Source organism: Erpetoichthys calabaricus, chromosome 15 (genome assembly GCF_900747795.2).
Source record: "Erpetoichthys calabaricus chromosome 15, fErpCal1.3, whole genome shotgun sequence".
NCBI classification, from domain to species: Eukaryota; Metazoa; Chordata; class Cladistia; order Polypteriformes; family Polypteridae; genus Erpetoichthys; species Erpetoichthys calabaricus.
This window is the reverse complement of record NC_041408.2, coordinates 95,711,805-95,727,361: the sequence shown is the minus strand read 5'-3', so window position 1 is coordinate 95,727,361 and position 15,557 is coordinate 95,711,805. Positions and strand designations below refer to the sequence as shown.

At 50.4% G+C, this 15,557-nt stretch overlaps 1 protein-coding gene across 3 annotated transcripts in view; it reads left to right on the top strand.

Moving 5' to 3' along the window:
• elovl5 (ELOVL fatty acid elongase 5) overlaps positions 1-7,026 on the top strand; it is a 42,215-nt gene extending 35,189 nt beyond the window's left edge. For all 3 annotated transcript variants that reach the window (XM_028820727.2, XM_028820726.2, XM_028820725.2), the window contains exons 6-9: positions 51-222; positions 2,473-2,597; positions 4,303-4,437; positions 6,270-7,026. In XM_028820727.2, the coding sequence (XP_028676560.1) occupies positions 51-222; positions 2,473-2,597; positions 4,303-4,437; positions 6,270-6,383 (546 nt within the window). In that variant the 3' untranslated portion in view covers positions 6,384-7,026. The remainder of the gene's footprint in view (positions 1-50; positions 223-2,472; positions 2,598-4,302; positions 4,438-6,269) is intronic.
• The last annotated feature ends 8,531 nt before the right edge of the window (positions 7,027-15,557 follow it).

Genomic DNA, 15,557 nt, shown 5'->3' with positions numbered 1-15,557 from the left:
CGACCTTGGAATGTCTAAGCTGTCACATCTTTCTTGTTGTGTCTTTGCAGATTATCCGAGTCCTTTGGTGGTATTACTTCTCCAAGCTGATTGAATTCATGGATACGTTCTTTTTTATCTTGCGTAAGAACAACCACCAGATCACCATCCTGCACACCTACCACCATGGGACCATGCTGAACATCTGGTGGTTTGTCATGAACTGGGTGCCCTGTGGACACTGTGAGTGCCTCGCCTCAAGCCGCTCTGCTAGTAGCTCCGTCAGCCTTCTGCAAGGACTTGTGCCCACCTCCGAACGAGAGGCCTGGCCTGTGCGCCGCGTGTCGCACCCAGGGGCTTCGCACAAGAGAGAAGCGACCCGAAAAAGTGCCAGTTTACAAACCGGCGCTTTCTTGTTAATCCAGGCGTGAATATTCAGGGCTGCAGGTGACGGCGAATGAAAGGAGCTTTCATTTACAAGACGCGTGAATATCACGACACAATGTGCGTATGGGTAAACCCGAGGACCTCTGGCTTGGCAGAGTAACTGTGCGAGACCCCCAAAATACCTCAGGCTGCGCAGTGATCTGGGGTGTAGTGATGCTATACAGTATTTGTATCGGGGCAAAGCCCCCCATTACCTCCAGATGGATTTGCAGTGCAGTGTAGTGCTACTAGCGGGTCATTCGGCTATGTGCCCTACAAACGTCTAATAACATCGTGCCCCCCCTCAATCACTCATGCCCCCCGTCACACCAGTCCAGTACCCCGTCGGCTCGGGATGAATCACCTTTAAAGTGGATCACACAGCTCCTGCCTTCCTCATGGAGGTGAAGACTACGTTAGCCCATGTTGAGCTTCACATTTTAAATGCCATCCTCAGGGGTCACTTTAGTGTCGCCTGCTTCAGTTTAAATGGCCTCTCTGCCCCTAAACGTGCCCACAGCAGCTCTCGCCAGTCGTCCTACACGTTTGCTTTTCCCACCTCCTGGTCGGCTCCCTTACTCCTTTGAGACGTGACTCCCTGTCTGCCTTTTCACTCCTCCATGTTGAGTGGCAGTGCCATTTTTAGAGCCGATGCTGGCATACGCCTGCATACGCGTACATGCAGGTGGTGTCAACACGTGACACGAGTGACCTGCTGCTACGTGGTTACCCCACACCGCCCCTTTCTTGGGTCCAAAATGTTGTTAAGGTTGACAGCCTGAGCTCAGCAGTTCTGGGCACAGATTCTTCCTGCCATTTAACTTTAGTTCAAGGCCTTTAAAGTGCTTGGCAAGCTTTGCTGCGAATTTACTTGTTGCTTTTATCTGCAAACAAATGTCGGCACCAAAATTGGTACCCCGGCTGAAGCTGTGGCCTTTGAGCGGACCCTCACATGGCATAAAAGCTCGGTGTGGCCACTTGGCCTCATCAGCACCACTAAATCTTGGCTGTCTGGTGCTGAAAGAATACCAAAGTGCCACCGCTAGGGTCCTGACATGCACTGGCACCAGTTCCAACACTTTCTGTGGGTTCTTGTTCATATTTACTTGAATGAAGCCACACATGTGTGTCGTTCTCGCCCGTTCTGCTCAGTAGCCCAACATCTCGGCTGTCCATCCAAAGTGACCACGTGACTCAACATTTAAATCCACATTCACGTCTTGTTTCTTTACCTTTGCTGCCGCCTGCTTGCTCTTCTTTGGCTGTGCCATGTTGGCGCCTCGAGCTTCTTCTCTCTTCTTGCTGTGCTTTTCGGCTGCACCCGTGTGTTCCATCTTATGTCATTCTTTCATTCCCTCGGCTCTGTTGATTGAATTGTAAGAGACGTTCTGACGGACGTGTTGGCTGGGATTGGCTCCAGCAGACCCTGTAGTTAGGATATAGCGAGTTGGATAATGGATGGATGGACATTATCTCGAATGTGGCTTAGCGAGAAGAGCCTCCGGACAGCTGAAAGTTCATGCAGGAGGCTGTGAAGAAACCTTTTCACCGGGATGTTAAAATTTAGTGCAAAACATACAAACGAGTTAAACCTGAAGAACGTCCTGTCGCAAAACGTGGAAATCTGTGCATGCAAAAGGAAACGTGGCTTTGTGCCGCTGACTTCAGGTCTTGTCGATGGACCTTTACGTGACCTGTGGGCCACAAGTGTGCCCGTCCCTTAAGAACATTACCCACGGTGCTATGAGGCTTGATCTGATTGGTGGCTCGGTACCGCCTCTCGTCTCGGTGTCTGCACAACAGCAGCGAGAGACACAGAGACGCTGCGCTTTCATTGGCTCAGGCCAGAGAGGCGGGTCCGCGTTCGCAGAATTCTGACGGATGAGGGGCTCGCCGTTTACCAGTAACACGCGTGTTGTTGGTCTGAAGGTTTGTAGGAATGCATTGAAATCCATCAGAATTATCATTTACGGCGTGATGTGAATTTCTGGCCCACTCACAGGTGGCGGAGGTCCGTCCTTCTGTCTTCTTTAGACAGCTTTGAACATTTTGGCTTTTCTCTTTCAGCTTACTTTGGTGCGACGCTCAACAGCTTCATCCACGTCCTGATGTACTCCTACTATGGACTCTCGGCCGTTCCTGCAATGCGGCCCTACTTGTGGTGGAAGAGGTACATCACCCAGGGCCAGCTGGTGAGTTTAAGAAGTGCGCTTCTGTTTATGATGTTAGCGGGGTCTCTAAACGCCGTCTGTCACTCGTGCAAGACTGAGGGTAGCAGTTTGGTGAAACGACTTGGGGCACCGGCAGTGCCCGCCAGCATTCTTTGTATTGCAAGATGTATGTCATACTGTCTGGACTGATTAGGGTCAGAGGGTACAAGTGACGAGAGCAGGCTGAAGTTGTGAAGCCACAGCAGTTAAACAAGACAACCGAACGTAAAGTGACCGCGAAGAGAAGGAAAGCTGGGCAAGCAGAGTTTGGAGAACAAATGTCAAGAGGGTTTGAATTTCAGAGTAGCAGACCACCGTGGGAGACACGCTGACCAACAGGACGACAAGATGGAGTGCAGTTACGGAGGCGATCAGGCGGTGCTCATTGACGTCAATGGAACGCGGGTGGCGTTTAGGGCAAGTGTGACGTGATCAGGAGCCTTAGCTGAACTGTTTGTAAGGGCTGTGAAACTCCCAGCAGACCAGCCTTGAGGTAACGAGAGGGACAACGAGGAAGATGAAGGCAGCACAGTATAGGAGATTAACATGGCACTCGAAAGACGAGGTGCTGGCAAAGATGACTGGACACACAACGGGTCAGCTGTCGACGTAAAGCCAACGGCGTGAAATGAACGCCACAGTGACGCCCATCTGCACCACTCGGCTCTTGGACTGCAGAGTTCAAAGGAAGCTTGAGAAGAAATAGCAAAGCGAAAGTGGCAGGCCAACCACAAAGGTCACCAACCGCTGGAAAAGACTTGAGTTTGGAGTTCAAAAGATGGCAGCGTTGTGAGCGGTCAGGCCCGTCCTTCCAGACGTGCGTTTCAAGTGACCCTCTGCTGCAGCTCCGCCGTATGCCAGGATGCACCGTGAAGCCATGAGCCGCCGATCCATGCCATATGACTGATGGGAATTAGAAACGCAGCAGAGACTGAAGATCAGGAGCAGGAGACCAGAGCAGGTGGACCAAGGACTCGATTAGAAGGCCTGCCAGCTCCAGCAGTGCCTCATGTCCAGTGTCACCAATGTCAGCTTGCTAGCTTTGAGACATTAATGATGGATGGTGCACTTGACCCATAAAAGATGGGGGCGCTTGTGTTGGCACCCGTGGCATAGCGCTCAGTTAATGGTCACTGGTTGAGAAGTTGCCGTCACTATTTAATAAGCTGTAAGGTTAATAAAGCTGCCTACGCCACTTTGTCCACCTGTCGTGTCACCATGTAGGACCAGCAGCAGAACATCATGGATTCACGCTGACGTCATTTCATCACCTGGTTCTGTCAGACTGTCTAGCTGCAGATGTCCCACTCCATGTCCCGCCTCGTGCCAAAAAGAATTTAGGAGTGTGCCAGCCAGCGGAGTAAAGTGAGGTCACCAGCTTGAGGTGACATATGGTCACAGAAGGAGGGTGAGCGGCAGTGACCACCACACTTGTCTGGCATTCACAGCCCAAAGGTGTCCACCTTAAGACAGATACCAGCAGTGTCCTGTTACCGCCATGTTTGAAGTGGGCCTTCCACCTGGCGTGAATGAGTCCGTCTGCTCTCCTCGGAGCTGTCACCCTTTAACTCCCACTGTCCATTGGAGTGTCTTACTGGTCTGTGTAAACTGGTAGCAGCAGTTGGGCCACCATCAAGTGGCACCTTGAGGCCTTGTGAATTTAAGGGTGCGTTTCTCATTTCTTTAGGTCCAGTTTGTTCTGACGGTCGTCCAGACGTCGTGTGCCGTCCTTTGGCCCTGCGGATTCCCAATGGGTTGGCTCTACTTCCAGATCTGCTACATGCTGTCTCTAATCGTCCTCTTCTCCAATTTCTATATCAAGGTAAGTCCGAGTCGGCTTCAGTTACGATGGCCATCGTCCAGTGGCGCTCTCTGACTCCTTGTAGATGATGCATTCTGCCCTCCCGGAATTCCACCTTCTCACTCTCTCTCTGCCTTGTTCAAAGTGGCATCTGTGCCAACTGCGGCAGCCGAGTCCCTGCTTTAGAGCAGTAAGGTGTGAGCACCGAGGCCTGCAAGACCCCATATGTCATTTCCAAGTATAACGTCATCCCCCCTCTTTGTTAAATATGAGCCCGAGTACACAAGGAGAGCGCCAGAGGGGCCGATGTCAGCGGTCTGCCAGCCTCATTGATGGAGCCTGACGCTTACAGCACGGGTGGGCAGTGCCGCTTCTGCACAGTGAGGCAGCCACACTGGAATTTGTCCGATAAATTGTGATGGCGACAACCTTTTCAATAAGAAAGGCACCGTTTGAGATAGGGCTGCACGATTAATCTTTTTTTTTTCTCATGATAACGATATTTATGACCCACGATCAGTTAATAAATATCGTCGCGATTTTACAGTATAAAGACCAAACTGTGACGTTACTGCGTCTAGATTGCAAGCGCTTTCTGAAGCAGTAGAAGTCAACAGCAGCAATAACAGTCAGTCAGAATAAACATATGATGGCGGAGCAACATGCAGAAGTGCGATCGTTAGTTCCTAAAAAGGGGTCATACTCAGTTGTCTGGAACTATTTCGATTTCGAGGAATGTGATGTTGATCAGGTACGAGTCTTGTGCAAACTTTGCTCCTGTTCCGTCCAAACGTCCCAAGGTAACACAACAGACCTCATCAACCACCTTAAAAGCCACCACAAAGTACACTATCAAGAATTTCAACGACTGAAGGCACAAACAGCAACAACAAAAAATTACCAGCCATCCACAACACAGACAACAATATCAGGGCCATTGTTCAACGCGATACCATATCTGCCTAGCTCGCAAAGACACCGGGAAATAACAGAGGCGATCACGTACCATATAGCCAAGGATATGTGTCCAATAACCACCGTGAGCAGTGAGGGGTTTAAAAAAATGATCGCAACACTTGATAAAAGATATAGCATTCCCTCACGCAACCATTTTTCCAATGTTGCGCTGCCCTCGCTGTATGCGAAATGCCGAAAAGAAATAGAAAGAGAAATTCTCAGGCTCAGCCTTGAATATTTTGCTGCCACGACCGACTTATGGTCAAGCAGAACTGCGGAACCGTATTTGAGCTTGACAGTTCATTTTATTGACAGCGAGTTTGAGATGAAAAGCAAGCTTTTGCAAACTTCGTTTTTCCCACAAGACCATACAGCGGAGTTTATTGCAGTGGGCCTCAAAGAAGCGATGTCCGCTTGGGGCTTGGTGGAAGAAAGACTTGTGTGCATCACAACGGACAACGCAGCTAATATGATTAGGGCAGCATCTGTGAATAACTGGCCGAGGCTACACTGCTTTGGTCATAGACTTCATTTACCAAAGGAACAATCGTCATTATTAATCGTGATCAAAATTTTGAGCAAAATAATCGTGATAATCATTTTTTCTGTTATCGTGCAGCCCTAGTTTGAGAACGGGCCACAGCCGTTAAACGCGTGAGGGTCCGTTTCTGACACCCCGAGGACTTTAGAAATGCAAGTTATGCCCTCGTGTTCTGTTGCCAAGTGGCGTGTGCCAGGCGAGGCCGGAGTCGCCAGTGTGACGTTTAGTTTGCGAGGAGACGCCGAGACCTGCATTTGTTGTGTCAAAGCTGGCACCCTGGGATTATTTCTGCTGCTTTCCGGGGTTTCCCCTCGTTTTCATCGTTTCCTAATTTCATTTTCTTTTATTTGTTCAGACCTACAAAAAGAAGGACGCCTCACGGTGGAAGGAGCATCAGAATGGATCCTCGCTGTCAATGAATGGGCACACAAATGGCAACGTAAAGCCGAATAAAGCGAGGATCGATTGACTCAAACCTGGCAGACGTCGCTAGCAGATGAAGAAAATCCTTTTAGATTTCTACTGAAACCGCTTCCTAATCGCCTCTGTGTTACTCTCCGTGGGTCTTCCTAAAACGCTTCTTGTACCTCCTGTCACTAAACACGTGTGGACCACTCGCTCAAAGCCTACTAGAAGCTGTCGCCTTCGCACACCACTTACATGTGCCATCTTAGTCATGGGCACACATGCCACTTACTCACCCGCTCACTTGGACCTCCTCTTTCTGTTGGGGCGCAGTGCGGTTTCCCTTCATTTGTAAATGTCGTGCTGCAGACGGTGGGTGCAGGTGGCATTCACATTGGTGTGCGGCTCTTTGTCACCGCCAGCCCCGGCGCCAGTTACAGGTGAAACTGGGGGCAGGTGAGTGAGGACCCTGCAGTCTGTCCTTGTCAACCATGTGGAGCGCGGCCTTCGTATTGCTTGATGGCTGGCACCGGTCTGAGTGCTGATGGCGCACATCGGGTGTGTCTCTTGTTGCTTGCTTGACTTTGTGCTGTTCGCCCTCAGGTTACTTTGGCAAAGCCCAGCGTGGAGCTGAACGGGTTTGTGACTTTGACCTCTGCCTGTGACGTAGCAGTGCAGCCGCCAAAAAAGAGAGATGGCATCGCCAGGCAGGCTTTGGGCCTCAGCAAGTGTGCAGGGAGCTGGATAGCCTGGCACTGCCCCCATTAAGTGTGCCCTCCGTCATGTTTGGAACTCGTCAGCTGGGTCAGGAATGGAATTTGCCAGCATTGGGAGTTTGAGACGAGCCGACGTGAGGGTGAGGTGTCGGCTCGGCCCCCCATCTGACAGGACGCGTGTCCCCCTGTCTGTGACGTCATGTTTCAGAAGGAGCTGCCTGCCTGTCGTGTCTGACGTGTGATCACTTGGGTGGTGTTGGTCCAGATGGCTGCTCCCAATTTGGCGCTTCTGCTTCTTTCTGGGTACTCGTCGGTGGTTTGGATTTTCTTCCTCGTTTCTCGTCGCTGCCCCCCTTGTTCTTCCTCGTCCCCTTTTGCTTCGGCTCACCGTTGCCTTACTGCTTTCATTTCACTTGAGTTTCTCGACTTGGATCGATACAAGCTGAAGAGAGGCGCCATGTTGGTTTACACAACACCCAGGTCCATGCCAAGCACATTGGTCCATCTTGGAGGCCAGGACTGCCCTGGCCGTGTGCCCTCCAGCGTGCCGCAGTTTGTCTGAGTTGCCCGCCCGTCAGTTTGATCGCCGTTCCTGACGCGCCCGTCGAAGCCACTTGGCTCTTTGCTTGGACCGTCCTGCCCGCGCCGCGCCGTCTCCGTTCACATATCCGATGTGCCTTAATGCTGCGTCGAGGTGCTGAACTCTGTGGGCCTGGCACTTTTATTGAACTGTGCCAACGTTAACTGCGTCAGTTTGCTTGGACGGCCTGCTGGCGAACAGAAAGCCATTCCTCGTCCTGCGTTCATTTAACCATCCAGTTTGTCTCGTGGAGTCGCAGATTACTGACACCAAACCTCAAAGCCTAACCAGGGATCTTCAGTGAATGCTCCTCTGTCCCACCTTCTGACGTTACAATGAAAGTACTTGAATAAAAACCATTGAATTTGCTCTCATCGGAGTCTGGCCTTCTTTTGTTGTCCCCTTCACGATCAACTGTCCCCCTGGTTGCTCTTGATGTGTCAGAAGCCCGGTGGTCTCACTTGGCTCCTTCTTCCGGCGGGTTTCACGTGACCTTCGGCTGCACTCGGGTCCTGCCATCCAGATTGGCATGCGTGTGCTGCGGACCTTCGCTCCTCGGCCTGCTGTGGATGGGCTGGACAGGAGGGCCCAATGGAAAGGGCACACGAGTACCCGCCCACCAAAGGGCTCCTTCTCTGTCCTGCTGACACGTCCCCCTGTGTGTTCCAGTCCTGGTGGGCCTCCTCATTTCTTTTTATTAAATACACCATCTATGCTTTCTGTTCGTGCGAATCGCCAAGCATTTGTCTCGTTTGACCTCACGATTGACATTTCCAAAGCCAGGAGAGCAGCTTGGCAGTGCTTCTGCTGTCTGGAGATGATGATGATGATGACCTCATCAGCCAGGCATCCCAGTGGAGTGGTCCTCAGTCACACGTGACACATCTCTAATGTACACCACAGCATGGCTTCTGTCTGAGGGTGAGGGGTGGGCACATCCAGGAGGCTCCGAGTGTCCCTCACAAGTGGGGACGAGCCGTGCCAGGAGTGCCTGCGATGTCCAGGATCACACAGGGATACCTGAAGGCAGCAATCGCAGAACTTCCCCGAATTTTACTAGAGAAGAATGTCACCTACACCAGGAGTACTGCAGCCCCCCAAGCACAGTCTGGCAGACCCAGTTTGAAAAGCACTGATCTCAAGCAGTGCTGCAGGATGAAGGACAGAAGGCAGAGCCATCAAATCTAAACTGAAGAGGGGTCCTCATGATACGGGGTCACACGGTGACGAGGGGCGTCTGTCCCAGCAAGTCGGCTGAACCTCCTTGAATTCTCCATTCTGACTGTTTGTGCGCCCTTGGATGTCAAGATGGAAACACATTTGTGAAGTACCAGTAGCTCCTGATTTTAGCAGGACTCTTGCTGCATACGTCTGGTAACACGGGCCACGTTCTGGGTTTCTTCATCTTGTTAGTGTCCTGCAGCCCACCATCCATTAAAGATGCCCTTTTCTTTTCTACAGATTAGGGAGTTTTTCAAAGAATCAACTTCACACACAAAGATCTCTTCCCAGAATTAAATGGTGCTTGGTCAAGAACTAAGATTTTCAAGAGCGTAGACACTTCGAGAGAGTTAAGGAGATGAAAAATAACAGAAAACATGCGGAGAAAAGAAAATTACAAAGAGCTACTGAGCACAGAGAAGGGCAGGCCATTCTGACTGCGAGCGCTAGATGGCGGTAAAGAGCCAGCAAATCCAACAGAAGGAGCACGGGGACGAGCACGGGGGCGAGCACGGGGCTCGGCCACAGGCCACCTCGAGATGCGCTAATGGCTCTTCTGATTTAACAAATCGCCAATCAGGTGGCCTTCAGAAGGGCAGTCTGTGTCCTGGCACAATGCGAGCCCACGTCTCCTGCCGATCAGCCGAGCGCCTCTTCACGTCGGTGGATTGGCACACGCGGCCCCGACCTCTCCGTCCAGAATGACCCAGCAGGTCGCCTGTCTCTCTGTGAACCTCTGTGACTTCGTGAAGATCTGAATTTCATTTCAATGCGCAACTTGTCACTTTCTCTGGTAATTCATCCTAATTTTCATCCAGGGACACATCATCAGCCCTGCCGAAAAGCTACAAACACTGGTGTGCCAACCAGAATGAAGTGCCCAGCATGGCACGAATAACTTCACTTTTACAGCACTCAGCTGTCATTTGGCACGCCGCTTCTCACACTCCTCGTGCCTCATCTTCCTCATTTATCGCATCCTCCTTTAATGAAGGGCTGGCTCACCATCTTCCATCTGTCCTGAATTCCCGTGGTTGGAAGTTTCTCGAAGTTCGCCCTCTGCCACGTGATCTGAAGGTCGTTGTGCCAAATGAGACGTTCTGTGCCCGTTTAGGGAGGGAGATTTCGAACCAAAATGAAAGTCATTGATGAAGCAAGTAAATAAATGCGTTGTGAAATGTGACAATAAATAAATAAACGGGCAAAGTGAATGATGTGAGCATAAATAGTGAAGCGCGTCATGAAGGCTGGGTGTTGTTATTACTTTTATTTTATTAATTTCAGGGACACAACGTGAAACACGCAATGAAATGAAAGCCGTTAAAGTGGAGAGGGCGGGCTCTAGTGAGCTGTGCACTGTGATTGGTGGGTCTTTGGTGATCAGTAAATTAAAAAGGAGGTTAAAGGGAAAGCCTGCAGCCACTGCAGACCTCCAGGAGTGCGCCTGTATTATATAGCGCCTTTATCTATCGATTACAGAGGGCATTTCATCCATCCATCCTACAACCCGCTATATCCTAACTACAGGGTCACGGGGGTCTGCTGGAGCCAATGCCAGCCAACACGGGGCACAAGGCAGGAAACACACCCCGGGCAGGGCGCCAGCCCACCACAGGAGTGCATTTCAGTATCTATCTATCTATCATATAGCGCCTTTCACATCTATCTATCTATCTATCATATAGCGCCTTTCACATCTATCTATCTATCTATCTATCTATCATATAGCGCCTTTCACATCTATCTATCTATCATATAGCGCCTTTCACATCTATCTATCTATCATATAGTGCCTTTCACATCTATCTATCTATCTATCTATCATATAGCGCCTTTCACATCTATCTATCTATCTATCATATAGCGCCTTTCACATCTATCTATCTATCTATCATATAGCGCCTTTCACATCTATCTATCTATCTATCATATAGCACCTTTCACATCTATCTATCTATCTATCATATAGCGCCTTTCACATCTATCTATCTATCATATAGCGCCTTTCACATCTATCTATCATATAGCACCTTTCACATCTATCTATCTATCATATAGCGCCTTTCACATCTATCTATCTATCTATCTATCATATAGCGCCTTTCACATCTATCTATCTATCATATAGTGCCTTTCACATCTATCTATCTATCTATCTATCATATAGCGCCTTTCACATCTATCTATCTATCTATCATATAGCGCCTTTCACATCTATCTATCTATCTATCATATAGCGCCTTTCACATCTATCTATCTATCATATAGCACCTTTCACATCTATCTATCTATCTATCATATAGCGCCTTTCACATCTATCTATCTATCTATCATATAGTGCCTTTCACATCTATCTATCTATCTATCATATAGCGCCTTTCACATCTATCTATCTATCTATCATATAGCGCCTTTCACATCTATCATATAGTGCCTTTCACATCTATCTATCTATCTATCATATAGCGCCTTTCACATCTATCTATCTATCATATAGTGCCTTTCACATCTATCTATCTATCATATAGCGCCTTTCACATCTATCTATCATATAGCGCCTTTCACCTATCTATCTATCATGTACAGTAGTGCCTTTCATTCAATCTATCTTTCTGTATTAGACTGATGCCAGACAGATGGAAGTCTCCCATAATTCTGTCATTGAGCAAACCGGACTCCATCCGTTATTCCGTTTCAGTGTTGTAGACGTTGGCACAAGGCAGCACCCCCACCCTGGATGGGATGCCAATCAGTCCCATTATTCCCAAACACACCAACCCATCACACAGGAAAACCAGAAAGAGAGTGAATGCAGTTTTAAAAAGCACATCATGAGGGGCGGCACCACTGGGCAGGTCAGCATGGTGCCACTTATGACCATGTGATGTACCAATCATTCACAGGTTCACCCAATGCCCCCCTTTATCCAGAACAAGGCAAAAAGTGAGGACACGCTGCTATAGTTGCAGGGGACGTGAAGTGGTCTCCGAAGATAAAGCATGCAAACAGAGAGACACCTGCAGCGACTCCAGGACCCTCTTCTTGGCTCGCTGACCCTCCAACCTGCCCGCGTCCCTCTAGTTCCACTGTAATAGTTCAACTGAAAGGCGCTTTATATCAAACAGCCATCGAGAATAACAGAGCCGAGCAGCCTGTTTAAACCAGAAGAGCATACACTCCGTGGGCCCAGCAGGTGGCAGTGTGGCTCCAGACTATCTCTGCCATGAGGTGCGCTGAAGGCCGAGGCCTGGGGTGCCAGCTGCTCTCCTTTAAATGGATGTGAAATGTAAAGCCTGTGGCTCGAAGTGACTCGCAGGAGCTGACATGCAGGTGTGATGTGGACCGTAGTGCCAAACAACCACACAGGTGGGCCAAGTTACCAAGGAGAGTGCCATGTCTGGGAGGCAGGAGTAATACGATAAAGGCAGAAGTCAGCAGATGTGAGCTGGCAGTCGACATTTCATCAAGAAGGACTGAAGACAACAAGACAGAAGTCGCTCGCAGACCGCAGCCCTGGAGCTGGAAGGACACAACGTGGCGGAGATGGCGGTGGACTTCAGAAAGAAGGCAGCGGCCAACATAGCACTCTGGTACTGGGAGAGGGCTTGGGTCGGCCAGTGTGTAGGGCAGGGGCACCTCAGTCTTGCCGACTGTTTTCGTTTGGGTAGAGGATGCCAGGGGCATGGCGGGTGGGGGGGGCGTAGAGAGAGAGAGAGATTTGGAAGCCAAGAGAGGACAGGAAGACTTGGGATGATGAGAAGGTGGCTCAATCCACAGGGATGGCACTTTTGTGCCAGTCTCTCCTTTGGGTGCTTTATGTTTTAGAATCCTTGGATTTCTTACTTCTGTGAGGTGCTCACCATTGAGGAGAGTTTGTGTCAAGGCCACCAACCACCACAAGTGACCGAGGTGTGAGAATGGGCCAAAGTGACGATGTGGTCCTGAAGCTCCATTGTCAATTTCGTTCCTGTCCCTCCATGGCCATGGCTGCGTCACCCCCTTATCCCGTCTTCTTCACCCTCTTGGCCACTGGGCTTTGCCAGTCCGGATCGGTGAGGCCCACCAGTCTCTGGTCTCCCGGCACGCTTGGCCGTGTCTAACGGGTTTCCACCACCGAGTGTGTCGCCACACCCGATTGGTCAGATTTGTCACATCATCCGACCTCAGACCGGCCCAAGGCCCACAGTGTCCCGATTTGGGCCAAATGCACATTCCTGTCCCAGACTCCTCCAGTTTGACCAGAAGTCCTCGTCAGATCACAGAAATGCAAATGTCTGCTGCTGTTGTTGAGAAACACAAAAGGCGTACGACTCGGGCGAGTCTGACGCTAATCTGCAGGGCCATCTAACGACAACTTGGCACAATCTCAAGGGCTTTATGCTGATGTGCTGATGTTCACTCATACAAATTTCTTTTATGTTTCTCGTTTGTTTTTCTTTTCAAAACACCAAGCAAGTTTGTTTATTAAAGTCGCAATTTACAACGGTTATGAAAAGTGACAAATTGTCGTCCCGATTCACTGCTCCATCTGACAAGACGAAAAGGAGCGCGTGAGAGCAAAAGGACATTCCGGGGTCGAGATTGTCATCAGGGGTCCGCATCAATCAGCCTGACTGGCACAACTTTAGGACGGGAGAGGAAATCCAAGAGAAGCTGACTGAGATTTGAACTCAGGGCTTCGGAGGGCCGAGGATGCCCTTTGCCACCACCCAGCACTACGTAAGGAATGGGTGCCCTCCCAGGATCAGGATGTAGACAGGAACGCTGGCGCTGCTCGTGCCAGTCTGTTCAGCCGAGAGGACGAGCAATGGAGGTCGATTCTCAAAGACTGAGGTCAAGTTTGCACTCAACGGCACGGTAGGCTGCTGTCCTTCAGCCGACATCGGGGTGACGTCACTCACTGTCCTCATCTGAGGGCGGACATCTCAAAGTGGGGGTTATGGCCCCCTAGTCGCCTTGTTGGTCCAGCTGAGAATCTCCCAGCATCACAATGGGGACGAACAGAAGCACCTGAAGGGCAAGATTGGGGCAAATGCTAATGTGAAAACACACCCTGAAGTGTTATTGAATTTATGTGCCCGACGCTGACAGTCCACAGGGACCACCATGCTCAGAAATGAGGTCACTTAAATTCTGCCTTGATCATCATTGTCCCCATTGATGTCCTGGTGAGAGGTGCCAAGCTGTCTCCGATGGACCTGGAAGTGGGGGCACCTTGAGAACGAATGTTGAGGAAGACTACGGGCACAGGCCTTCCATGTTGAGTTGATTGAGAGTCCCAAGGAGATCAAGGAAGCTGACAGTGAAGTTTGGAGAGTCCACTGGGCACCTCGGGCAGGAGTTGGCAGCCCATCCCACATCACCCGGGCTGTTCTGTGGGCAGCGAATGTCAACCTCAGCCGGAGATGTTTCCAGTGCCAGGGCTGGCAGCTGGTAGGCCAAAGGGGCAAAGAGAGGCGCAGGACCAGCAGATGAGAGAGAACTCGACAAACGGGCAGCAGCCAAACGCCAGAAAGTGAAAAACACAAGCAAAACTCCCAAATGCCAAGAACAGAATTTAAAGGCTAGCAAATCACAAAGGTGTAGTCACAGATCCAGAAGTCTGGACGTGTCCTGCCAGTGAGGGCGCAGAGAAGGAAAGTGACCAGGGAAACACGCAATCAGAACCAAAGGGTCAACATACAGAAACAGAAACCGAGAAACAAAAGCACCAAGACAACTGCCCAGCGATCAGAAATAAATACATCACAAGTGACCTGCAAACCCACGTCGAGACCCCCGATGAATGCTGGGATGTTCCCATGGATACGGGAGATGACAAATTAGTGTCACACTCAATAAAACTAACTAACATAACAGGATGCAGTTGACAGCACCGCCATCTTACATAGGCAGGGGGCGAGGACAGTGCTTGTCATGTGACCACAGCGTAGATATGGCGAGCACACACAAAATGGGCCTCAGCATGCCAAGGCAGCACAAGGTGGCACTGCCAGAATAACAACAACAGACAAGACAAATCACAACGATGTCCACAAAGTGTCAGGTGAAGGTTAGGGACAGGCCTGGCACTGGCCACTCGTGGCCCTCACTTTCTGAAAAGGTTACTGAAGTCCAGCTGATTGCCCTGGCATGGATGGCATTGTAGGGCTGTGTGAGTCGGTGATGCCAGGCGGTGTCTCCGGGGCACTCAAGGGAGCCTGTGTGTCACGTGATGATGGCACTGGGGGCCCACCGAGTGTCCTGCTGGGAGGGGAGGCCCAGTGGTCACCTCTCTGCGCTTTGTGTTTTTAGTTAACTCAAGTCAGCCTGACGTTTGTCTTCTCAGCGTCAACTAAAGCAGTCAAATAAAAGGGAGCACCAAATTCACAACTGGGTTCCTTTCGTGCAGCAATCCTTCGGAACGGTCAGACAGCAGGTCTCTGCCGCGACTGGCACTCCTAACATTTGATGGCCTCTGATATTTCTTATCAGAAAGCTGCATGGCACTGGGAGGAGAGGAATTCCTGGAACAGCTTGTGGGGGTCTTTAAAGCGGCCGTCCCCCCCGCACGGGATCAGGTATTGTCAGGCCACTAAAGTAGCAATGACGCCGGCTGTGACGAGTGGCCCCCCCCCTATGCTATAAACAGCCCAAGAGAGAAGCCACCCTCCTGTCACCTCCAGCACAGTCCTGGTCACCTCTAGACCAGAGGTCATGGCACAGGTGACCAGAGTGGAGG